This window comes from Pipistrellus hanaki (assembly GCF_964339955.1).
Source record: "Pipistrellus hanaki genome assembly, chromosome: 2".
NCBI classification, from domain to species: Eukaryota; Metazoa; Chordata; class Mammalia; order Chiroptera; family Vespertilionidae; genus Pipistrellus; species Pipistrellus hanaki.
This window is the reverse complement of record NC_140504.1, coordinates 149,650,096-149,675,319: the sequence shown is the minus strand read 5'-3', so window position 1 is coordinate 149,675,319 and position 25,224 is coordinate 149,650,096. Positions and strand designations below refer to the sequence as shown.

Below are 25,224 nucleotides of genomic sequence, written 5' to 3'. Positions count from 1 at the left end.
CAATTGTATTTTAATCTTCTGTTTTAGCTTTCTTTGGGATTGCTCCATCAGGGGAAATGTGTAATTATCTTGTGGCTTCAAGGTGTAGGGATAAGTTCAGGTTTCTCAACACTCAACCTCATATTAATACCCAATTGGTGAGAGGGCTCCTCATTTCTTCTGCGTGAGGATCGAAGTTTCAACTTGTATGTACTCTTCAATGACTCTGCTATGGGGGTGACCTTATTATATCCAGGCAATGGTGTTATTATATCTAGGCAATGGTGAAAATCCTTATCTCCTGTGGTTGCACTTTCATCCATGCCAGTCTAGACTTCCCACTCAATCTTTGCTGGCATGGGTAAAGTTGCAACCACAATTTCTGCTATGGTTTTGACTATAGTAGAGTGGTTATTATCTAAAAGTTATCTGTCTTACTAAACTGAAACTTTCTTGGTCATTTGGAAAGAGAGAGCCAGCTTCTGTCTGTATTATTGGGTATTTTGTTTATTGATTTGCACATTTTGGCTTTTCTGGGTTACTGTTTCTTAAGCTTCAATTTTAAGATATAAAAAAGAAAAGAAAGAAAGACAGGGAATTCACTTCACTACTGTATAATTTCTCAGGATATTTTGTCTTAACCAGACAGTCTCTACTCTTTCTCATTCATAGAAATTTTAGGTTTGTTTTATATATAATGCATTATAAAATAATGCATAATTATTATACAAATAAGTAATAACTATATTATATATTCTTCCAGGAAATTGAGTTGTATGCATTAAGAGGAATATATATTCTATCTTCTCAGTAGTGGAATCCTGTATGCATCCTTCTTAATAAAATGATTTATCGAGATAAAGACTTTATGTTCTCCACTACTGTAATATTTTCTATCCATTCAGTCTCATATTTCCAAATATATTTGTTATATGTTTTTGTATAATACCATTTTGTACAGTAATGCTCAAACAAAAATAAATTTTTTGTAGCAGTTATTTTTATATCACTTGAAAGAGATTCTATTAATGCCATTTGATGATATGTGTGCTCAATTCTACATTAAGACTAATGTTAAAATCCTTTGCTTTATACAACTTAATATTTACTTAGCATTTTACTTTAATTTTTATGATTTATTTTGGTTATTGACTTTATCATCCTAATAAATATGTTGCTTTTTGTTTTCACACCTATTTATAATATATTTACATTTATTTATAATTCAATAACATTCATAAATGTAACTATATAATAAATTTTTATAAATAAGTATTACTTTTAACATTTTATCTTATGTTTTTTATATTTCATATGGGTTACTGGCTTATTAAGCTTCAATTTTAAAATATAAAAAAGAAAAACAGGAAACTCACTTCACCACTGTATAATTTCTCAAGTTATATTGTCTTAGTCAGACAGTCTCTGCTGGGCTATCTTTATTTTTTGGAAAGCACTAATCTATATCACTCTATTTAGTCAAGCATACTTTTTTAAGAATGTATTTGTGATGCAATGTAGATTATAGGACTATGAAACCAAGACAAACTTGAAATCCCCACAACTAAAAAAGAATGTATTTGTTAATTATATTTGATACAGAAGCATTTTTCTCTTCACATTTTCATTGGAATGATAAACAAATGGATGCTAAATGTTTAAACTAAAAACTTCCCCTTGGAATAGCAATGTTGCACTGCATTTTAAATGTATTTTTTACTGTTTAACAGTAAGTATTAACTGCTTTTGAAAAATCTGTCTTCCTTTCTTCCTTATTAACAGAATGTTCTGAGAAGTTAACTGATTTCAACTTCCTTAAGGTCATGTATTTATGAAAGGGCAAGGAAGGGATCAGATCCATAGCTATATATATCTTCCTCCTGGAAGTAATTCAGAGACCCAAGACATATATTTGCAGGATGTCCCTTAAAAAAATGTATCCATAAATTTGTAGAAATTACTTTTTGAAAATGAAATGTATTTTAATAAATGTTGCATTTGTAATAAAAAAGCACATTTACCATTACAACCAAAAAAATTAAGATACCTCAGAATAAACTTAACCAAGGAGGTAAAAGTCCTATACTTGGAAAACTACAGGATGATGAAAAAAAGGGTAAAGATATAAACAAATGGAAGAAAATACTGTGTTCATGGATTGGTAGAATCAACATCATTAAAATGTCTTTACTACCCAAAGCAATCTATAGATTTAATTCAATCCCTATTAAAATGCCAAACGCGGGTAGGGAGATCTGGGGGAGATAAGAGATCAACCGAAGGACTTGTATACATGCATATAAGTACAACCAATGGACACAAAACTCTGGGGAGGGAAGGTATGTATGAGAGGGGGGGACAATGTTAAAATATGTACACAGATAATAATTTAATAAAAAATTAAATTAAATTAAAAATAAAAAAATAAAATGCCATACGCATATTTCTCAGATCTAGAACTCCAAAAAATTTATATGAGACCAAAAAAGACCCCAAATAGCCACAGAAATTTTGAGAAAGAAGAACAAAATTGGAGGAATCACAATACCAGATAACAAGTTATACTACAAAACCACTGGTACTGTCACAAGAACAGGTATATAGATCAATATAACAGAACAGAGACCCCAGAAACTGACCCAAGCTTCAATTAATATTTGACAAACGAGGCAAGATCATACTCCATAGAATGGAGTCTCTTTAATAAATGGTATTGGAAAAACTGGATAGCTACATGCAAAAACTGAAACTAGATCAGGAACTTACACCACGCACCAAAATAAACTCGAAATGGACAAAAGACCTTCTGGATTTTTTATTGTTATAAGGCACAAGTTTTAATCACACTACTAATTTGTTTCTTTTAGAATTTGTTTCTTTAATTTCTGCATCAGTGCCCTCCAGATAAAAGAACAATACTTATTGAAAGTATTGTATGAACTATTATAAGGTTCATAATTATTTTCCGTTTTCATTGTATTCTTATAGTTAATAACAAGTGCAAAAATAAATAAATTATTACCCTCATAGATTATAATTTGTTTCATTCTCAAATGTTAGTTTATATTGCTATAAACTAAATTAAAATACTAAAATATTCAGAAAATATTTTAAGCAGAATTCTATATAATAAAAGGCTAATATACAAATAGACTGAACAACAGAACACCCGAACAACTGGTTGCTATGACGTGTGCTCACCACCATGGAGTCAGCCATGGAGTCGATGGAGCAGGTGAGCAGGGCACCAGACCAAGGCGGAGTGCTGTTCATTGGGGCAAGCCTCTGGTGGTTACTCAAGATTCTTTGCTCCCGCATGCTGTGGTCCAGCCTGGCACTCACACCTGCTGCTGGCCCTGATCGCCCCTGAGGGCTTCTCCACCTCCCCCTGTTCCTGTGGCATGATTGGAGCAGGCAACCTGCTCACACCTACTGACCACACTGGTCCTGCTCAGACCCACTGCTGGTGCCAGCCCCAATAACTCTGCACCATAATCAGGTGGGAGCAGTGGCAGAGGGAGTGGGACTTCTGTCAGACAGGGCCCAGGGGCCACAGAAGGAGGGGCCAGGTGGAGGTGCAGAGGATGGGTCAAGATCCGCTTCTGTGCCCACAGCAGTTTTATAGCCCACAGTTCCTTTCAAGGTGCACAAATTCTTGCATTGGGTCCCCAGTATTGCTTATAAGCAGAAATAATGAATAGAAATGCTTAGAAAAACTGAAAACTCAAATAAATTTCGTTAACTCTCTAGATTCACAAAAATTCTGCTAGAATTTATAGATATAGAGTCAAAGGAACACGGGACAGATATTAGATTATGAGTTTTGGATTTCTATTTTTCCTATTAGAGAGTGAGAGAGCAGACTTTCCCCACTGGGGGGCCCTGCTCTCAGGTGGAGTTTGTATTTGCTTCTAATAAACTTCTACATTTTTATTAAAGGAGTCTTTAGTCCACGAGTTTATTCTTCAAACTTTGTTGACAAGGGCTCACGAGAAGAAATCTGCACCTCACACCCCACGTTTTACTTCCTTTACATTAAATGTTTAGAAAAGGAAATAGATCAGTGTTACCTAGGGCTGGGGGTTGAAGTAGGGATTACCTGCAAATGGGTAAGAAAATTTTGGAATGGTAAAAATTTTCCGACATTGAATTTTGGAGATGGTTATATAGCACTGTTAATTTACTAAAATCATTGAATCACATATGTAAAATAAGGGAATTTTACAGTATGTAAGCTATATATACTAAAAGCTATTAAAATATAATGGAGACATTATATTTGTTTCTCTACAATTTGGAACTTTCTGCTCAACCATTTTTATGCGGTAAACAGACAAGCTTTTTAATAAAGTCACATATAACACATTACTAATGTGTCACTAGTATATGATATTTTATATAAATGTTGCAAAATATTAGTTTTTTATAATTTAGATATGGAGCTTAGAAGCTAAAATTTCATTTTTATAAATTTAAGATAAACCATAAAGAAACTATTTACCTTTTTCAAAGCAGGGCAGAAATTAAAGAAAAGCCGATGGTTATATGTTTTAAATCTTTCAGGAAGATGAAAGTTCTGAAATATTTCTTCATCAGAAATTACATGATGATCCAATGCTTTGAGAGACCATATACTGTTGACAAGAACATTTCTATATCCTTTTTTAAGGCTTACGGGGCAATCAAACATAGTGAGGGCAATGAGGCTTGGACAGGCAGATAACATGCATACATTCTTTAACTTTGCAAACCCGTTGTCATGAAGATAGAGAAGTTTTAATTGTTTTAATCTACTCCAAAAATTGACATCTGGTAGACTCTTTACCTGAAATATTATTAATAATAGTGCTTTAAACACATATATAAAATTTATATCAATTGCTTGGAAAATGAAATATATTAAACATATTCTAAAAATCAATTATTTTCCCAAATTGAAACTTTATCATTAATAAATAAAAACAGAACTTCTAATTATCCAAATGAAGACTAGTTTAAAAACATAATATGCTGGATGTCTTAAGTAACTATCTTTATTAATATAATTGAATTAAGAAGCATACATACCTCATCCAGTAAAAATGCCTTTGTAATAGGCTGACACTTTAAACCTCTCTAAAAATACTTTCTTTACAAAAAGAATTGAAAAGTAAAATCAAACATGTGATAACATTACACTAATTAAAGATAAAAATTATATGATCCTTTCAATAGAGGCAGAAAAAAGCTTTTGACAACTTCTACGTCCACTGATGATACTGACAAACTCACAGGTAGATAGCATGTTGAGATATGTTTGGGGCTAGGGGATAAAGGGATTGAGAAAAAAAGAAGAAGAAACTCATAGAGAGGGACAATAGTGTGATTACTTGGAAGAGGGGAAAAGATGGAGGAGTATATACGGGAGGTAAATGGTGATGGAAAAGGACTTGATTTGCGGAAGTGAACACACAATACAATATACATATGAAGTCTGGTAGAACTGTGCACCTGAAACCTGTATAATTTTATTAAACAGTGTCAACCCAATAAATTCAATAAAAATAAAAAAATTCTGAATATTTGTTTTTTGTATTTTCATACACTAATAACAAACTATCTGAAAGAGGAATTCAGAAAGTTCCATTTGTAATTGCACCTAGGAATATTTTAACCAAGAAGGTCAAATACCTATGTACACTGAAAATTTCAAGACATTATAAACATATCAGAGGCCCAGTGAACAAAATTCATGCACGGGAGCGGGGGTGGGGTATGTCCCTTGGCCCAGTCTGCACCCTCTCCAATCTGGGACCCTTTGAGGGATGTCCGACTACCTGTTTAAGCCTGATCCTGCGATCCTGGTAGGATTGGGCCTAAAGGGGCAAACATCCCTCTCAAAATCCAGGACTGCTGGCTCTCAACTGGTCACCTGCCTGCCTTCCTGATTGCCCCTAACTGCTTCTGCCTGCCAGCCTGATTAACCCTAACCACTCCCCTGCCAGCCTAATTGATGTCTAACTGCTCCCCTGCCAGCCTGTTTGCCCCAACTTCCTTCCTCTGCCGGCCTGGTCACCCCAAACTGCCCTCCTTTGCAGGCCTGGTCTCTCCCAACTATCCTCCCCTGCTGGCCATCTTGTGGTGGCCATCTTGTGTCCACATGAGGGTATCCATCTTTGACCATATGGAGACAGCCATCTTGTGTGTTGGAGTGATGGTCAATCTGCACATTACTCTTTATTAGATAGGATAGAAGCCTGGTGCATGGGTGGGGGACAGCTGGTTTTCCCTGAAGGGTGTCCCACATCAGGGTGGGGGTTCCCTTGGGGCGTGGAGCAGCCTGGGTGAGGGGCCTGTGGTGGTTTACAGGCCAGCCACGCCCCCTGGAGACCCAAGCGAAGGCCTTGGTATCTGGGATTTATTTATCTTCTACAGTTGAAAATTTGTAGCATGTAGTAGAGCCAAGCCTTCTGCTTTCTCCGTGGCAGCAGCCATTTTTGTTGGGATTTATTTATGTTCTATAATTGAAACTTTGTAGCCTTAAGTCGATGCCTGAACTGGCGAGGGTGTGCGGAAAGCTTGGCTTCCTCCATCACTGAGAAAATCCAAGCCTCCCTCCTGCTCTCTCCCTGGATGTAGCCATCTTGGTTGGGTTAATTTGCATAGTCACTCCTGATTGGCTGATGGGCATGGCTTGTGGGTGTAGTTGAGTGATGGTTAATTTGCATATTACTCTTTTATTAAATAGGATTGAAGAAGACACACATAAGTAAAAATATATTTTATGTCCAAGGACTGAGAGAATATTATTAAGAATACCCAAAGTATTATACAGATGCCATGTAATCCCTTTCAAAAATTTCAGTGGCATTGTTCACAGAAATAAAACAAGCAATCCTAAAATCTGAATGGAGCCTGAATAGAGAAGAAGAACAAAGGGGGAGGCAATAGGTTCCCTGCTTTCAAACTACATAATAAAGGATTAGTAATGAAACAATATGCTACTAGTATAAAAACAGGCACACAGTTCAATGGCCTAGAATAAAGAGCTCACAAATAAATGCACACATATAGAGTCAACTGATTTGCAACAAAAATAGAAAAGAAAATACAATGGTCAGGAAAGGACAGTTCTTCAATAAATAATGTTGGAAAAAGTGGATAGACACATGGCAAATAATAAAACTGGATTGCCATTTTATACCATATACAAAAACCAACTGAAAATGTATTAAAGATTTGAAGGTAGACCCTCGAACCATTAAAATCGTAGCAGAAAACATAGACTATGAGCTCTTTAATGTCAGTCTTAGTCATGTTAGTGATACTTTTTTTTTTTAATCTGAAACCAAGACAAAGGCAACAAAAGCAAAAATAAACAAATGAGACTAAATAAAAATTAAAAACTTCTGCATTACAAAGGATACTATCACTGAAATGAAATGGCAATTAACCAAATGGAAGAAAATATTTGCAAATATGATTTGTAACCATGAGATGATGAACATTAAATAGAGTATTATAGTGATCATTTCACAATATGTACAAATTTTGAATCACTATTTTATACCCCTGAAATTAATATAATGTTACACATCAGTTAAATGTCATTTAAAAAAATAAGTAAGGTTCAAGAAGTATTCCCAATCCAGACTATGTTTTTAAGAAGTAAACTAAATCAGTTTATTTTATATGCTTTTAAATTAAAAATTTTGTTTATATTTAAGTTTTTACATTTCTACATTTCATATTTTTATTTATGTCTTATATAAAAGACTACCTGGGAAACATGGTGTGGGTTAATAATGCCTTTTAAATATAATTTCATGTATCTGAAAATAACTGGCTATTGCTTACCTGATTTCCATGGAGATCAAGTTTGACTAATTTTATACAATATTGAAGTGGACTAATATTGGTAATAAAATTGTTTGAGAAGATGCATACTGTAAGAGAGATACAATATTTCAAACCTTCTATAGATTTTAAATGAAGACCAGTGAACTTCACAAAGACAAAATCTTTCTGATCTTCTATTATGTTTTCATGATAGTGACTCCATTCTTCATGACTGATTAGCTCTTTTGAGAAAGTTGCATGAAACATCTAGAAAAAAAGATAAACTCTTTTAAAAATGTTTTTTCACTTTTAAAAAAATCCATTTATAATAATAAAAGAATAATATGCTAATTAGACTGGACATCCTTCCAGATGTCCTACCTTCCAGACAAAGCCACAGCCCAGTGGGCAAGGGCTGAGGCTAAGGTGGCAGAGGCCCCTTGCCGCAGCAGCAGGTGGGGGTCGGGGCCAAGGCCCTTGCATAAATTTCATGCATCGTGCCTCTAGTATGAAAATAAAAAACATTTACTAATAATTATAATAAAAATGGATAGAAACTAAGTTAATTTTTGTAAAAAAAAATCTGATTCCCATAAAATCTATCTTAAAGCATCTTAAATGTCTAACATTTATATAACTACAACTCAAAACTTTTTCCCTCATCAATAAATTAACCAGTGAGAGGAAGAGAAACTTTCTTATTCCTAAAATACTTAAGAGAAAATGAAATTCAGTAAAATAGTTGATATGAAAACATCAACTATTAGGAAGACAACTAAAACAAACAACGGAAACTATATCTTAGCAGACATTGTAGAATAGTTTTTGCTAAAAGGTATTTTAAATAAATAAATTATTTGAATTATGAACTCCTAGTTCAGGAAAGTGGTATTTTTTGTGGGAAGGGCTAAAAAATGAACTTAAGGTGCAATGCAGATTTTCAACTGTTATATTTATTTTCTAAAGAGATAATTAGCAATTACATTATACAGGGTGGAGCAAAAGTAGGCTACAATTGTTCATATGAAAAAGGCAATAAATAATAAATAATAACACAACAAACTCTGGACTTCATGTTCTCACAACTGTAAACCCACTTTTGCCCCACTCTGTATTTATGTTTAATTATATTAGTCAATTAAGATCTATAATTCTAATAGTTTCGAGTCTAAGTTTATCTAAAACTTCTGGATTAGAGCTTTCTTTAAAAAATATGTTTTTATTGACTTATTTTTAGGGAGAGAGAGATAAAACATCAATGTGAGAGAAACAACCATAGGCTACCTCCTGCATGTCCCCTACTGGGGATCAAACCAATATGGAGCATATGCTCTGACCAGGAATTGAACCAGCGACCTCTCGGTGGATAGGTTGATGCTCAAGCACTGAACCACACCACACCATTTGGGTTGGATCAGAGCTTTTTGTGCAATTTTATAAAGTATTTCTCACATATATGAAATTTCTCTTATTATGGGTAATTTCAGCTTTTATAAAAGGCAGGCACAAAGTGATAGCTTAAAAGAGAATATATAGGCTGAAGTGGTCCATATGAAAGTGTTTGGTTGAGAGTAACTCCCTTATTCACTGAAAGCATCTATTTCTACTATATGGAGGTAAACTGGATCAGCATAATTCAAATGAGAGTAAATATGAAAATCCAGACAAACCCTTGCAACTCTAAAAGACTGACTGCTTTTTATATCTTAGCCAAGGCCTAAAACCATAATCCTCAAATTCTAAATATCAATCACCTAAAAAATTAACAAAGAGGCAGATTCCCTGGGCCCCATATAATATCTACATTATCAGAATCTCTGGGCTCTGAGCCAAAACATTTATATTCCCTCATGCCCCACTACACAGTTTCTCCCCTGTTAACATACTGCATTAGTGTAGTACAACTGTTACAAGAAATCCAATTTTAATGCACTATTATTTTTAAAAAATTTAAGTTATTTTAGTTCATATACTCATAATAAAACCTTTGGATGACCAACACACACCAACCAGCATGAACTGAACAAGCCATGACATGTGCTCCATGCTCTGTAATCCTGGACCCTCTTCATCTGGCTTAAGTTTCTTTTTTTAAAAAAGTAAAAGTAAAATGTTAATGTGAAGAAGAAAAAATGTCTTAATGTGCTTCTCTACAACTTCCAAACAAATAGTTATGCAATGAGTAATAAAAACAACCTAACTTCCATTAACTGTAAATGGGCACAAAAAATCTTACTGCAATGACCAAAATGTCCTTAACCTAGATTGTGGTGACTGTTGCACAACTCAGTTAATTTACACACATACACAAACACACACACAGACACACACACACACATTACATTGTTCAATTATAATTGGTGAAGGAAGTTAATGGTATATAGAGTATACTTCAACAATTTGTTCACTATTTTTTTATGGTATTCCTCCCATAGGAAAAAAGCCCAAATGCCTCCCCAAAATATCATTTTTCAACTTACTATAGTTTATTTTGTCCAATGTCCCAATTAAAATGTAGAATATAAAATTAAATGCATAATTTCCATTATGTTTTACTGGTACAGAATAATGGATTTACTAAGCTGTACTGACTTACTTTTATCTAGTTCTTGTAGCTTATGGCTGTTTAAACAATCATATCACACTGTTTGATTATAATAAATATAAACTGAAATAAAAATCCCTAGACTTTTTCACACTCTACAATGAACTGCTGAGGAAATTTAATCCCACTAATGTAGTACACAATATTTTTTATATTTAATTTAAAAACTAATAAATAAAAAAAATTGAGAAAAACAGAAGAGAGGAAAATTCAAAACCATACCTGACAATGTGTATAATTATTTCCAGCACATTTTATTTAATGTAATTACCGTATTTTCTGGCGTATAAGACGACTTTTGAAACGAAAAAAAGCCTGCTCAGATTGGCCAGAGTCAGAGAGGTGATCTATTAAAAAAAAAACTGGTGTTGCCTCGGAAGTAGGGGGTAGTCTTATACAGCGAATATAGGCCTAAACCTATGTTTTAACTGTAAATTTAGGGGGGTCGTCTTATACACCGGAAAATACGGTATGCCAAGAAAAATTAAAATTCATTTTATGGCTATCCTTCCAAGATCTAAGAAATGTTGCATTTAATACTCTGTGACAGACTTCATTACATCACCCCCTTTTAGTTACCTCACAGTTCTTATCACTATCTGAAATTTTCTTTTTTGGTTAATTTTTCATTGTTTACCTCTATTACGTACAGTTCCTGAACATACAGTCTATTGATCTCTCTTCTCTTGAGATCTCATCTAATGCCACAGTTTAAAATTAATTCCATCTATATGCTGACAACTCCCAAAATTATATATCTAACCCAGACCTTTTTCATGAAGTCCATATCCTATGTATAATGCACAAACATACTACACACACACACACACACATTCACACATACACAATAGTTTCATTTGCAATACATCCATTTACATTTGTTTACTCTTTATGTCCAAAACTAAATTCTGGACTCTCCCTACCACCCTAAAACATTCTCCATACATAGGCATTCCCACCTCAATTGATGGCCATTCTATCATTCAGGCATCCTTGACTTCTCTCTCTCTTGCAATCTTCAGCTATTCCATTAGCAAATCATAATGATTTGCCTTCAAAATATAGCTAACCAATTTCTCATCATCCCCACTGTTATCATTCTGACCTAGATTCACCAAGTCTTACCTGTATTATTGCAGTAGCCAAAACAAACAAAAAACAAAAACAAGTCTACTTTCTATCCTTAACTCCACACTCCAATAGCTTATTTTCACATTATATTGGGTCGGCAGCTAAGTAATTGCGGGTTTCACACATATATGGCTTCAGTTGAATTTTTAGTTTGCAGACGTAGTACAAATGTAAAACACATTTTGTTATTTGATAGTTGGCTATTCAGCTGTTAATCAGTAAAAAAAGTTTTTTGATCTGTTTTGTAGTTTTCGTTTGGCGTTCGTTGAAAAATGGAAAATCAAAAGGAACATTTTCGTCATATTTTGCTTTTTTATTTCCGCAAAGGGAAAACGCATCACAAGCTCATAAAAAGTTATGTGCTGTTTATGGTGACGAAGCCTTAAAAGAACGGCAGTGTCAAAATTGGTTTGCCAAATTTCGTTCTGGTGATTTTTCACTCAAAGATGAAAAACGCTCTGGTCGTCCAGTTGAAGTTGATGACGCCCTAATCAAAGCAATAATCAATTCAGACTGTCACAGTACAACACGTGAGATTGCAGAGAAGCTTCATGTATCACATACATGCATTGAAAATCACTTAAAACAACTTAGCTATGTTCAAAAACTCGATACATGGGTTCCTCACGAACTGAAAGAATCACAGTTAACGCAACGCATTAGCAGCTGCGATTTGCTAAAGAAACGTAATGAAAATGATCCATTTTTAAAACGACTGATAACTGGCGATGAAAAATGGGTTGTTTACAACAATATCAAGTGGAAAAGATAGTGGAGCAGGCCAGGTGAACCAACTCAAACAACATCAAAAGCTGATATTCATCAAAAGAAGGTTTTGTTATCAGTTTGGTGGGATTACAAAGGAATTGTCTACTTTGAACTCTTACCACCCAACCGAACGATCAATTCTGATGTCTACATTGAACAACTAACGAAATTAAACAATGCAGTTGAAGAAAAGCGGCCCGAATTGACAAATCGAAAAGGTGTTGTATTCCATCATGACAATGCAAGGCCACACACATCTTTGGTCACTCGGCAAAAATTAATGGAGCTTGGTTGGGATGTTTTGCCACATCCACCATATAGTCCTGACCTTGCACCATCTGATTACTTTTTGTTTCGATCTTTACAAAACTCCTTGAATGGTAAAAATTTCAATAATGATGATGATGTCAAATCGTACCTGATTCAGTTTTTTGCTAATAAAAACCAGAAGTTTTTGAACGTGGGATTATGATGCTGCCTGAAAGATGGCAAAAGGTCATTGATCAAAATGGGCAATACATTACAGAATAAAGTTATTTAGTTCCATGAAAAAATTGTCTTTGATTTTCTTTAAAAAATCCGCAATTACTTAGCTGCCGACCCAATATTTAAATATAAGGCAAGTCACATCAAAACTCTGCAATGCCTTTTTCATTCGGTAAAAAAACAAATCATTCTTTGGGCTTCTGTTGCCCTCTGACCTCCTCTTTTGCTACTTTTCCCCTATTGCTTATTCTCACCTCACCCAAGTCCTCCGTATTTTCTAAATGTTCCTAATAAGAACATATTGTTTTTGATAACAAATAAACAAACAAAAAATCCTATTCATAAGCGATAAAAGTATAAAGGCGTAATCTCCCTTTTTAGTAAAACATTTTCTTTGTAAGAACAGAATTAATTAACAGGGTCAAGTCTTTAGAAGAAAAAACAAGTTCGCGGCAAGAGCTTGAAAGGCCTTAAATGCCTGTGGTCCTGATAAAGACATCAGTGAAGACAGGCCTCTGCAGTAAATCAAACTGCATGGTGTGGCGGAATGATGTCTGCATTCAGCATTGAAACACCTTGCTCAAGCCTCTCACTAACTGTGAGACCTTGACTAAGTCACCATTCTCTCGGATTCATAGCTCCCTGAAGCGTAAAGATGAAGAAATTAACCTACAAAACTCATTTATAGACCCAGCGCTTTGCCAGAGAAATCCTTACCACGTGAGCCCACCAAAAACACATCGAATAAGGTTGATTTGTTCCCAGGAATGCTACTGAAAGTTCTTGATCAATCTGCCTATACAAAAGGATGGCTGAGCATGAACCAAAACAGCACCCATGGTCGGGGCCTGGTGGCAGAATAAGTGACTTAACAACTTCTAAAAAACTATGAACTCTACACGGAGAGGGTGGATCCTGGACCTCGCGAAGGCAAGGAAGCCACACACCTGAAGGGAACACAGGTTGGGGCCGAAGGCTTCCTATGAAGCCCAGAGGGGGGGAATTAACTATCCAGAGGTTCTGGGGAAACTGCTCCCGAAGGAAACAAACCAGGAAAACACCTTTGCCTCCAGAGACACAGCTGGAAGCTTAGGGTGTCCTTTCCTCTTCTTAGCGTGTCGGTGGTGGCAGCAATCTGGCCGCCCAACCTGTCCCACTCACCGGGTCAGCCGGGCTGCGAGGCCCTTTTTATAAGTTTGGGAACTCGTGGCCAGACCCGCCCCAGACTGAGAAATCGCTAGGGGGCCATCAGCTCTGGAGACCGTCGCTAAGGAAACGGGGCCAGGTTCCGGGATCAGCCCGTCGTCCTTTTCCCCTGGGCCCAGCCCCAGACCTCCGGGGGCGTGGCTACGTGAGTGACGCACGGAAGGGGCGGGGCTAGCGAAGCGGGACCAGGCGCGGGTGACCGTCCAGGGCGCATGCGTGCTGTGTGAAGCCGCGGGCTACCTGGAAGGTGAAAGCCGGCGGCGGCCGAGGTGGGGCTATGGCCGGTGCCAGTGACCCTCCCGGCATATCGCTGCGAGAAGCCACCCAGCGAAAGTTGCGGAGGTTTTCGGAGCTGAGAGGTATCGGAGGAGGAAGCCCGGCCCTCCCGGGCAATAGAAAGAAAGCGGGGGGTCCTGGACGCGCTGTGAAACTTGCTGGACGGTCACTTCCGGGATGGTTCTCTCGCACCTGTGGGCCCAGGACGCTGGCCCGCGCATAGCTAATAACACCTTGAATGTTTTATTCTTTTCTTTCACTGTCCTCTCTTTACGTTATGCTTGTCACTTTCTTTAACTTCTAGTGTCTAGGTAGATAGGTAGATACAGATATAGCTAGTGAAGCTATAAATTCAAGTTATGCGTTTGGTTAGTTCACAAACACAAATTACTTACATAAATCTGAAATAGCTAAAACATAGTGCTTTGACCTTTACAAATGTGATTTTTAGCCCTCTCCCACCTCCCTACCCACTTCACCAATTTGTTCCGTGATGTGAACGCTTACTGAGATTATATTTTTTATATATATATATATATATATATATATATATAGGAATTATGGATTATTAAAACGAGTGAGGGTGAATCAAAATGTTTGTGGGTTTTTTTTTTAAAGGCTATGTCACTTGTCATTCCTTTTACAACTGTAATAAAATTCCTTTTTTTTTTTTTATGAAGTTACTGCTTTAAAAATACAGGAAATAATACTAGGATGACAATAAAACATTCAGAACTATTACATTCTAGGTTAGGGGTGTCGAACTCAATCAGAGAAGGGGCCAAAATCTAAAATCCAGCCTAAATCGCTGGCCGAATGGTTTACTGACAATGTCATAAACTGACAGCGGAGTGCAGTGATGACAGCGCGGTGCGGGCCACATTGCAAGGCCTGGCGGGCTGGATTTGGCCCGCGGGCCCTGTGTTTGACACATGTGTTCTAGGTGATAAGTCCTGTTTGTTAACTAATAAGAACAATTTTTATCTTTTTTTTTTTTCAATAAAAAGAAGCTTCCAGCTGTCTACCAAAAGTTCAGTCTGTCTTTTAAAGAGTTCATCTGGGAGTTGGGAACTTTCCTATTATCCAAAATTGTATGTCATACTCCATTAGCCCTTGTAAAATTGCATGGCTCTTTTTAAGGTAGTACAAAATAAAGTACCCACATTTGTAAACAGCCACATTGTAGTAATGGATATTTGGGTTGAATCTTTCTTAGCCAAGGAACACGAGTCCTAATAATATGAAAACTGATTCATTTATTTGTTCCTTTGTCTCGTTATTTAAGAATTGAGATAATCTTTAGAAAATCAGTAATACTCTTAATAGAATATCTAAATAAATGGGTCTGTAGATCATAAAAGAAGAAAGTAATCTAAAAGAGAAAAAACAATTTATGAACAATCCTCAGAATTATTTGAATCACACTACTACTTGCTTAATCTTCAAAAGCAAAAGATACATTTATGGAGATGATGATATTACCTCTTTGTTTTCCCCTCTTTCCAAATAAGTAAACCTGTTACAGAATTCTGATAATATTTATCATTTCCTTGTTGTTTGTTCACATAGGCAAACCTGTGGCTGCTGGCGAGTTCTGGGACATTGTTGCAATAACAGCAGCTGATGAAAAACAAGAACTTGCTTATAAGCAACAGCTGTCAGAAAAGCTGAAAAAAAAGGAGTTACCCCTCGGAGTTCAATATCATGTTTTTGTTGATCCCGCTGGAGCCAAAATTGGTAAGCTTTTATGGTCAGATTTATATCATAGAGTCTAGGTAGAATAATCATTGAAGAAAAGTTTTCCTGTGTCATGCAATTTATAAACTACATATCTTTCCACCATAGTCCTTACTAACTTTAGAGTTTTTATGTGAATTCACTAGTTTTTAAAAAATGATAAAAGTCATAGCAACTTTCGTGTGTGTGTGTGTGTGTGTGTGTGTGTGTGTGTATGTGGGTTGTTTTGTGTTCTTTTTTTTTGTTCGTTTTTTTTTTTTTTAATCAATTTCAGGGAGGAAGGAAGGGGGAGATAGAGATACAACAATTATGAGAGAGAATTATTGATTGGCTGCCTCCTGCTTGTCCCCTACTGGGGATGGAGCCTGCAACCCTGGGCATGTGCCCTAACCAGAAATGACGGGCATAGATTTACACTCAACTACTGAGCCATGCCTGCTGGGCAAAGCTTAGCAACTTTCTTATACATTGTGACTTACCATGAAAACTTCCCAAATGTTATATTATTGAAAAGACAATTGTATTAATTTTATTAAAATTTATACAGATGGTAAATAGTCTATTGGATCTTATCAGTCGGGTTCCTAAGATCCCTGCAAAATTTTCTTCGGAAATTTATGTAAGGAGATCAAAACAAGAAAAATATATACTACTTGAATTCTTGAGTCCACAATTGCAGAATGCAAAAGAGCATAGCCTAATGCAGTGGTTCTCAGCCTTTCTAATGCCTCGACCCTTTAATACAATTCCTCATGTTGTGGTGACTCCCAACCATAAAATTATTTTCTTTGCTACTTTATATCTGTAATTTTTCTTTTTCTTTTTTTTAAATATATTTTATTGATTTTTCACAGAGAGGAGGAGAGAGGGATAGAGAGTTAGAAACGTCGATGAGAGAGAATCATCGACCAGCTGCCTCTTGCACACCCCCCACTGGGAATGTGCCTGCAACCAAGGTACATGCCCTTGACCGGAATCGAACCCGGGACCTTTCAGTCCGCAGGCCGACGCTCTATCCACTGAGCCAAACCGGTGCCGGCTATCTGTAATTTTTCTACTGTTGGTCTTAGGCTCTACAGCAGCGGTTCTCATTGACCCACAGGTTGAGAACCGCTAACAGGGTCGCCTAAAACCATTGGAAAACACAGATATTTACATAACAGTAGCAAAATTACAGTTATGAAGTAGCAACAAAAATAATTTTATGGTTGGGGATCACCACAACATGAACTGTATTAAAGGGTCGCAGCATTAAAAAGGTTGAGAACCACTGGTCTAATGGCTTATGTATCAGAGGTATTTACTTTAAAAATCTAATTTCCATAAAGTTTGCCATTTATCCTTTCATTGCACGCTATTTTTGTGGGGGCAACTTTTCATGTAATGCTAAAACTGAAGCCCCTTGATACCAGAGATAGGGTATCTATATCTGACATAGGTATTGTTCTAATTAGCTGCGTTTTAATCCTCACAGCTAGCAGTCAGTACTATAGTATTCTCATTGTACAGATGAGATTTAGAGGCACAGAAAGTTAAGTAACTTGTCCAAGGTAACTAGTAAGGAAACCAAATTCTAAAAAAAACTTTTTAAAAAGCAAGTTTAATTTACATATTTGATTGTCATAAGGGAGAATTATTTAAATGGTTTTTGCAATTTGTCATTCCAAGTGAATTATATATATAATACTTACAGTATATGTGTGTGTGTTTATAGTTTTCTGTGTTGTGGATTACCTATTTTATAATATCTTTATTGTGTATTATTATTTTTAGGAGAAGATTAGCTCATCATTTATTACTGGGGCTGATCTCTGGTTTTCATTGCTAATTATTTATTTAATTGCTATAAAAGGTGTATTTAAATTGATTTTTTTTGCCAATATTTTTGTTCTCTGCCTAGTTAATTGTAGCCAACAAGCCGTTCTAATACCTAAAAGTTCTAATACCTAAATTTACCATACAAAATTTTAGTAACTTTATATGAAATAAAATGTACACTTTTAATTTTATTTTTAAGGTAATGGAGGATCAACATTTTGTGCTCTTCGATACTTGGAAAAGCTATATGGAGATAAATGGAATTCTTTTACCATCCTATTAATTCACTCTGGTAAAATTATACTTTACTGATTTACTGATTTTACCTTTGATATCTTAGAACAGTGGTTCCTAACCTTTTCTTGGCCATGCCCCACCTAAGCATCTCTAAAATTCTATTACCCCCCTCCTCCCCCCCCACCCCCACCCCCATACCACCCTGTGACATAGAATTCTTACTATTCAAAAAATGAACTCCTATTCAAGTGGAGGAAGCCTAAAAGGCCATTAACTTGGTCTAAACAGGCTTCCAAACAACATGGCATCCATGAAAGAGAAAAATAAAAGAACGAAAGGACAGTTAAAGTACTGAGAAGAAATCACTAAGAAATTGTTTAAAAAATAATAATAATATGAAAAAAAATAGCAAATATAATAGAGAACTGAAATGCATAAATATTTCACTATATATTTATATAAAAGGAGGCCCTTAGAACCATAAGAAATGCAAAAAATTCACTGTTTATAACTCATTCTCAAATTGCCCTCCTTAAAAATCAAATTGTGCCCCATGTTGGGAACCACTGTCTTAGAACTTTCCTTTTTTGTTTTTTTGTCCTTGAAGTTAGTCTGCTTTGAAAACAAATATTTTATGCTTTTTTTTTAATATATATTTTTAGTTTGTAAGTAATATTATGTTTTCCACAATATTTATCTTTAAAAGTGTGGATCACATACATTGACTATTTATGGGCATTATGTTTAATATGTATGTACAAAATTATTTTCCAGAGACAGCTCATCAAAATGTGAACATTTTTCAATAAGTCTTTAGAAGGGATTCTTGCCGTAGGGAAGAAGCTGGTTTAGCACTGTGATCCCCATACTATTGCCAGAAACCTTATATCTTGCTTTTTTTTTTAATATATTTTATTGATTTTTTACAGAGAGGAGGAGAGAGGGATAGAGAGCTAGAAACATCGATGAGAGAGAAACCTCGACCAGCTGCCTCTTGCACACCCCCTACCGGGGATGTGCCCGCAACCAATGTACATGCCCTTGACCGGAATCGAACCTGGGACTTTTCAGTTCGCAGACCGACGCTCTACCACTGAGCCAAACCGGTTTCGGCATATCTTGCATTTTTATTTGATTATTGGTAGACAAAGTCTACAATTCTTGAAGGAGTTACAAGAATAAAAAGGTGGTGACAAAACAAGAAGTCCATGAGAAAATACCTGAGGGAAAATTACATATAAAAGAGTTCATTGTAAAGCAGAAAAGTAGGAAAGAAATAATCTCAGAACAGAGGGTAGGTGTTTGTTTTAATTGGATAAGTTTAGTTGTATGAAAATATTTATTTTATAAAAACCTCTATTATTTCTCTCTATGAATTAGGTCTGATGAAAACTTTGTCATGGACTGGCACTGTGGCTTCCAACGCACTTTCTATTTCTTATGATTGTTATACAGAAAAGTGATTTTAAAATATATATATTTAAAATATATATTTCTTTATTGATTTCAGAGAAAAAGGAAGATGGAGAGATAGAAACATCAATGATGAGAAAGAACCATAGATCAGCTGCCTCTTGCACACCCCCTACTGAGGATCGAGCCTGCAATCTGGTCATGTGTGTCCTTGGCCGGAATCAAACCTGGGACCCTTCAGTCCCTTAGGCTGATGCTTTATCCACTGACCAAACGAGCAAGGGCTGTAATGATGATTTCAAATAAAGCATGCAAGTTATGATTTTATGGCTGGCTGTAAAACATTTTCAAATTTAGCCCAGCTGGCATGGCTTAGTGGTTGAGCAGCCACCTATGAACCGGGAGGTTACTATTTGATTCCTGGTCAGGACACATGCCTGGGTTGTGGGCTCAAACCCCAGTAGGGGGTGTGCAGGAAGCAGATGATTAATGATTCTTCCTTTCCCTTCCTCTCTGAAATCAATTAAAAAAAAAAAAAAAAAAAAAAAGATGTCAAGAACATGTAGCAAAAATTTTAAGTATTACTCAAATAAAACAATTAGTTTTCCTAAGTCATCAAAAAATTTTTCAAAGGGTAGTTTTACTCCAAAACAACTATTATTTAGTAAAAGTTAAATTCGATATCAGAAAATATGTCGTTAAAAATATCTAATTCTCATAATGCCAAGCTTTGATATTGGCTAATCTTTGGAACAGTGTACTACATGCCAAGTGCTTTACATGTATAATTGATCTCATAAAACATGACAAGGCAAGTATTATTCTACATTTGCTTATTTGGAGTATGTCCAAAGATAAAAAACTTAACAGGTGGTAAGCCTGAGTCTGAACCCAATTTTGTCTGACTCTCTCTACTATTGTAATACTGCCTCTCACTGTACTTACTAAACATAAAAATGATGTAAGCTATTTAACTTACTTACAAGAACACACTTCAAGCAATTAAGAAGTCATTAGGCTAATCTTAGTGGGAAAGCCTATTTAAATTAAAAGGAAGTATAAGTTTTAAAGTGCTTTTACATAAATGTACCTTTGCTTCCTTTAAGTCTATGTAATAATTTCAGGAAAGACACTGCATTTGGAAAGTACAATTTAGTAGATAGTGTTGGAATTTGTATGTTATTATTTTTGTGTGTGTGTGGCTTGCTTTTACAAAGTGGATTATTATTATAGGTATTTAAATATGGTGAAATTGTTTAAAAATGTAGATGTGCGGTCATGGTTTAGCCTGTGGTCCATTTTATTAGCTATACAGTGGGTTTAAAACAGTTCACATTCTCTAAAGCTGTGGTCAGCAAACTCATTAGTCAACAGAGCCAAATATCAACAGTACAACGATTGAAATTTCTTTTGAGAGCTAAATTTTTTTAACTTAAACTTCTTCTAATGCCCCTTCTTCAAAATAGACTCGCCCAGGCTGTGGTATTTTGTGGAAGAGGCCAAAAGGGGCCAAAGAGGCCAAACTCGCGAGCCGCAGTTTGCCAATCACAGCTCTAAAGTATATGGGAATTATTTTCTAATCTAGAGTCTTTAAAACTACAGTATTTCCAAAGAATAGGGGAGAATTTTTCTTTGAATTTGTATTCTGGAGTTTATTATTCTTTCCTGAGTTATAGTAATACATTATATATATTGAATATTTTTAGATACATTTTGAGTTACTCCCAGTGCCCCTGGGTTTTTACATTATTGGAAACATTCATATAAACATTTTATAAGAGTAATTTTATTTAATTTTATAGGTGGCTACAGTCAACGTCTTCCAAATGCAAGTGCCCTGGGGAAAATTTTCACTGCTTTACCTTTTGGTAACCCTATTTATCAGATGTTAGAATTAAAACTAGCCATGTACATTGATTTCCCCTCACATATGAATCCTGGGATTCTGGTTACCTGTGCAGATGATATTGAACTTTATAGTATCGGAGAGTCTGAGTTTATCAGATTTGACAAGCCTGGCTTTACTGCGTTAGCTCATCCTTCTAGCTTGACTGTAGGTACCACACATGGAGTATTTGTCTTAGAACCCTCCAATTGTTTAGAATACAGAGACCTCGAATATCGGTGTTGCCATCGTTTCCTTCATAAGCCCAGCGTAGAAAGCATGTGTCAGTGTAATGCTGTGTGTAGATCTGGAAATTTTTCTCAGCAGGACTTACCTGGGGGTGACACTGCCTCTTTTAAATTTGAATCTGAGTATGTCTACACAGACAGCCTATTTTACATGGATCATAAATCAGCAAAAAAGTTACTTGCTTTTTATGAAAAAATAGGCACACTGAACTGTGAAATAGATGCCTATGGAGACTTTCTGCAGGCTTTGGGACCTGGAGCAACCATGGAGTATACCAGAAACACATCAAATGTCACTAAAGAAGAGTCAGAGTTGGTAGACATGAGGCAGAGAATATTTCACCTTCTTAAAGGGACACCACTAAATGTTGTTGTTCTTAATAACTCCAAATTTTATCACATTGGCACAACTGAAGAATATTTGTGTCACTTTACTTCAGCTAGCAGTTTGAAGTCAGAGCTTGGCTTACAGTCCATAGCTTTTAGCATCTCACCAGCAATACCAGAATGCTTTGGTACCACATCCTGTATCATTCAAAGTATATTGGACTCAAGATGTTCTGTGTCACCTGGCTCAGTTGTGGAGTACTCCAGATTGGGGCCTGATGTTTCAGTTGGGGAAAACTGCATTATTAGTGGTTCTTCTATCATAACAACAGCTGTCCTGCCTGCATATTCTTTTGTGTGTTCCTTAAGCTTGAAGATGAATGGACACTTAAAGTATTCAACTATGGCATTTGGAGTGCAAGACAACTTGAAAAGGAATGTTAAAACATTGTCAGATATAAAGTCACTTCAATTCTTTGGTGTCTGTTTCCTGTCATGCTTAGATATTTGGAATCTGAAAGTTACAGAGGAGCTCTTCTCTGGAAACAAGACATGTTTGAGTTTGTGGAATGCTCGAATTTTCCCAGTCTGTACTTCTTTGAATGATTCAGTTACAACATCCATAAAGATGTTAAATGCTGTGCAAAGCAAGTCAGCATTCAGCCTGAATGACTATAAGCTGTTGTCCATTGAAGAAATGCTTGCCTACAAAGATGTACAAGACATGATAACCTATAGGGAGAAAATTTTTCTAGAAATTACTTTGAATAGAAAACTCTGATTTAGAGACATCTTAAATATTGCATACTTTGCCTTTCTTAATTGAGCTAGATTGCAAATATACAAGTTTTTTGTAGATGTTTTTCTTTGTTTTATTTAATGAAAATTATATTAACATAATTGCTGCAGCATAACATCAATAACACAAAAATACCATTTTTGATAAACCATTTTTAAAAAAATATATTTTATTGATTTTGTACAGAGAGGAAGGGAGAGAGATAGAGAGTTAGAAACATCGATGAGAGAGAAACATTGATCAGCTGCCTCTTGCACACCCCCTACTGGGGATGTGCCTGCAACCAAGGTACATGCCCTTGACCGGAATCGAACCTGGGACCCTTCAGTCCCCAAGCCCACGCTCTATCCATTGGGCCAAACCGGTCTCGGCTGATAAACCATATTTTGAAGAAAGAATATTTCAAGGCTGTAAGTTCAAGAAAGGGATTTTTAGATGTTTATTACTATTTTAATATTTTTATTAATATGTTTATTAATATTTTATATTTTTAAGAAGGATTTATGGAGAATTAGTTTGTTCTCATAATAATGTACTAGTTTTAAAGGTAATTTTCTAAACATACCTTTAGGTTTTCCCTTTTCTTTTGGGCTTCAGTTCCAAAAAATTTCTTAGTGCTTATTGGCAGTTCTCATCTCAGATGTAGTCATTCTACTGCTTAATAAAAATAGTATACTATCTGATCATCAGAGCACTGCAGGAATATTGTCAAAATAACATTTGCAGGGGCAGACTTATAACTGGCAAATTCAGATTAAATTAATGCTTAAAATATTGTGATAATCTTAATTAATAAGTAATGAACAACTCTGAAATTGATGCTAAAAATATCATTATTGATTTTACCAAAAGGAAACAAAAAAGGGTATATGTATTATTTTACCCATGTAAACTTGAAAATGTGTTTGTGTATCTTAAAAATGTTCCCTAAATTTTCATCCATAGGAAAGCATACTCAACCACAAAAGTCAAATATCTGTGTGGGGAAGATGGTAGGAATAATTGGGATTCACTGATGATAATAATATGTTTATTTTGAACATTACTTTTATCCTCATACTAATCTCTTTAATAGAACTGTTAAATTACCAGATGGACTAATTTTACTTTTCATTTCTTATTTTCTGCCTATGCATTGGTAATGATGTTGAGAAGTAATAACCAAAAGATAGATAGCAGAAAGGAGCCAAAAGAAAAGAAAGAGTAAAAAAAATGCACAAATGATAAACAGCTTCAAGAACTAAAAACTGGCTGGTATACCAAGTTATGTGTACTTATCTATCTATGTATATATTTAAAAGCCTGATATGCAAAGTGTCCCCTTGGGAGTTTGACCTGGAGTTCAATCACTTGCTATTTTGTGCACTGACCACCAGGGGGACCTTACCTGGGTACAGATTTCCTGCACAGAGCCTCTAGTTTTGATGTAAGTACATAAGTGAAATGTGCTCATACCAGAGTCTAATAAGAATTACAGAAAATACTTATAAGAGTTTTGCATTGTAACATGAGTAAATTGAAATAAGAACTGGTCTGTTTCATTTTTATTAATGTTGCCAATGACAAAATGAAAATAATTATTTGGTAAACCAGAAGTGACTTATCTGTAATTCTCAATTATGATATTTATGTCTTTTTTTCTTTTTTAAAGGTTCTTTCCAAGGACAAAATAAAGATATATAGTAGCTATTGTGTAGCATTTACTGATTTACTTGCACAGTTTACAGAGGATTTTATGTTATCATTTATTAAATGTTCAATATTGTATTTCACAGTATAAACTAAATCTATAATTTTGTACAATATAAAAGGCCATCAATTATTAAGAATCACCATTATTTTATGTTCCACAAAAAAGAGAAAACACTACCAATAAAATGTTACTCAATGCTTTCTTTGTTACTTGACATTTTTATATTTATTGATCGCTTTTAAATGCACTTACAGATTTTTATTATTTTACCTACTTACATATACATATAAAGGATCAAAATACAGTATTGAAATATAGTCAGTTATTTTCTAAAACTTCATATTCGGAGACATTTTCTTTTTCTAAAGCACTCTTCAATTGAATACTTATTGATGTCCTCACATTTCCACCTATGTAGTACCATCCTCTAAATTGTCAAATGCATTTCCTAAGTGCCTCCATTACATTACTGTCTGGGTTTTCCTTCAAGCAGTAGATTCCAGATACCTGTTTTTGCAAGTTTTTGATGCTATTTGACAAAATTAAGTTTCATTTTTGCCTCAATTTAATTATATATCTAGAAGAATGTGGCTTCTACTCAGTCAGTGGGTGGTTTCTTACAAATTGATGGTCACCATTTTAGGCATAATTCTGCACAATGTCTGGATTCCAACTGCTTTGAAATGTTATTTCCCAAGAAATTGTCAGTGCCTCTTGCCTTGAGATACGTTACTTGGTATGTAGTACCATCTACATATCACCAACAGTATTCCTAATTCAGTGAGGTGATAATCCTGA

The 25,224-nt window shown here is 35.3% G+C and overlaps 2 protein-coding genes across 2 annotated transcripts in view; one reads left to right on the top strand and one right to left on the bottom strand.

Annotated features, from left to right (window-relative positions):
- The window catches only part of LRRIQ3 (leucine rich repeats and IQ motif containing 3), a 79,796-nt gene extending 65,708 nt beyond the window's left edge, over positions 1 to 14,088 (bottom strand). Inside the window, exons 1-4 of the mRNA XM_084872820.1 lie at positions 13,949 to 14,088; positions 8,179 to 8,300; positions 7,816 to 8,064; positions 4,481 to 4,804 (exon numbers count right to left, since the gene is read on the bottom strand). Coding sequence (XP_084728946.1) covers positions 4,481 to 4,804; positions 7,816 to 8,064; positions 8,179 to 8,289 — 684 coding nt within the window. The 5' untranslated portion in view covers positions 8,290 to 8,300; positions 13,949 to 14,088. The remainder of the gene's footprint in view (positions 1 to 4,480; positions 4,805 to 7,815; positions 8,065 to 8,178; positions 8,301 to 13,948) is intronic.
- A 94-nt stretch (positions 14,089 to 14,182) lies between these two features.
- On the top strand, positions 14,183 to 23,682 carry FPGT (fucose-1-phosphate guanylyltransferase). The gene is given in 5 exon segments (XM_084872814.1): positions 14,183 to 14,352; positions 15,839 to 16,006; positions 18,024 to 18,116; positions 21,277 to 22,708; positions 22,710 to 23,682. Coding segments are annotated over 5 exon segments (1,797 nt in total). The 5' UTR covers positions 14,183 to 14,270; the 3' UTR covers positions 22,732 to 23,682.
- The last annotated feature ends 1,542 nt before the right edge of the window (positions 23,683 to 25,224 follow it).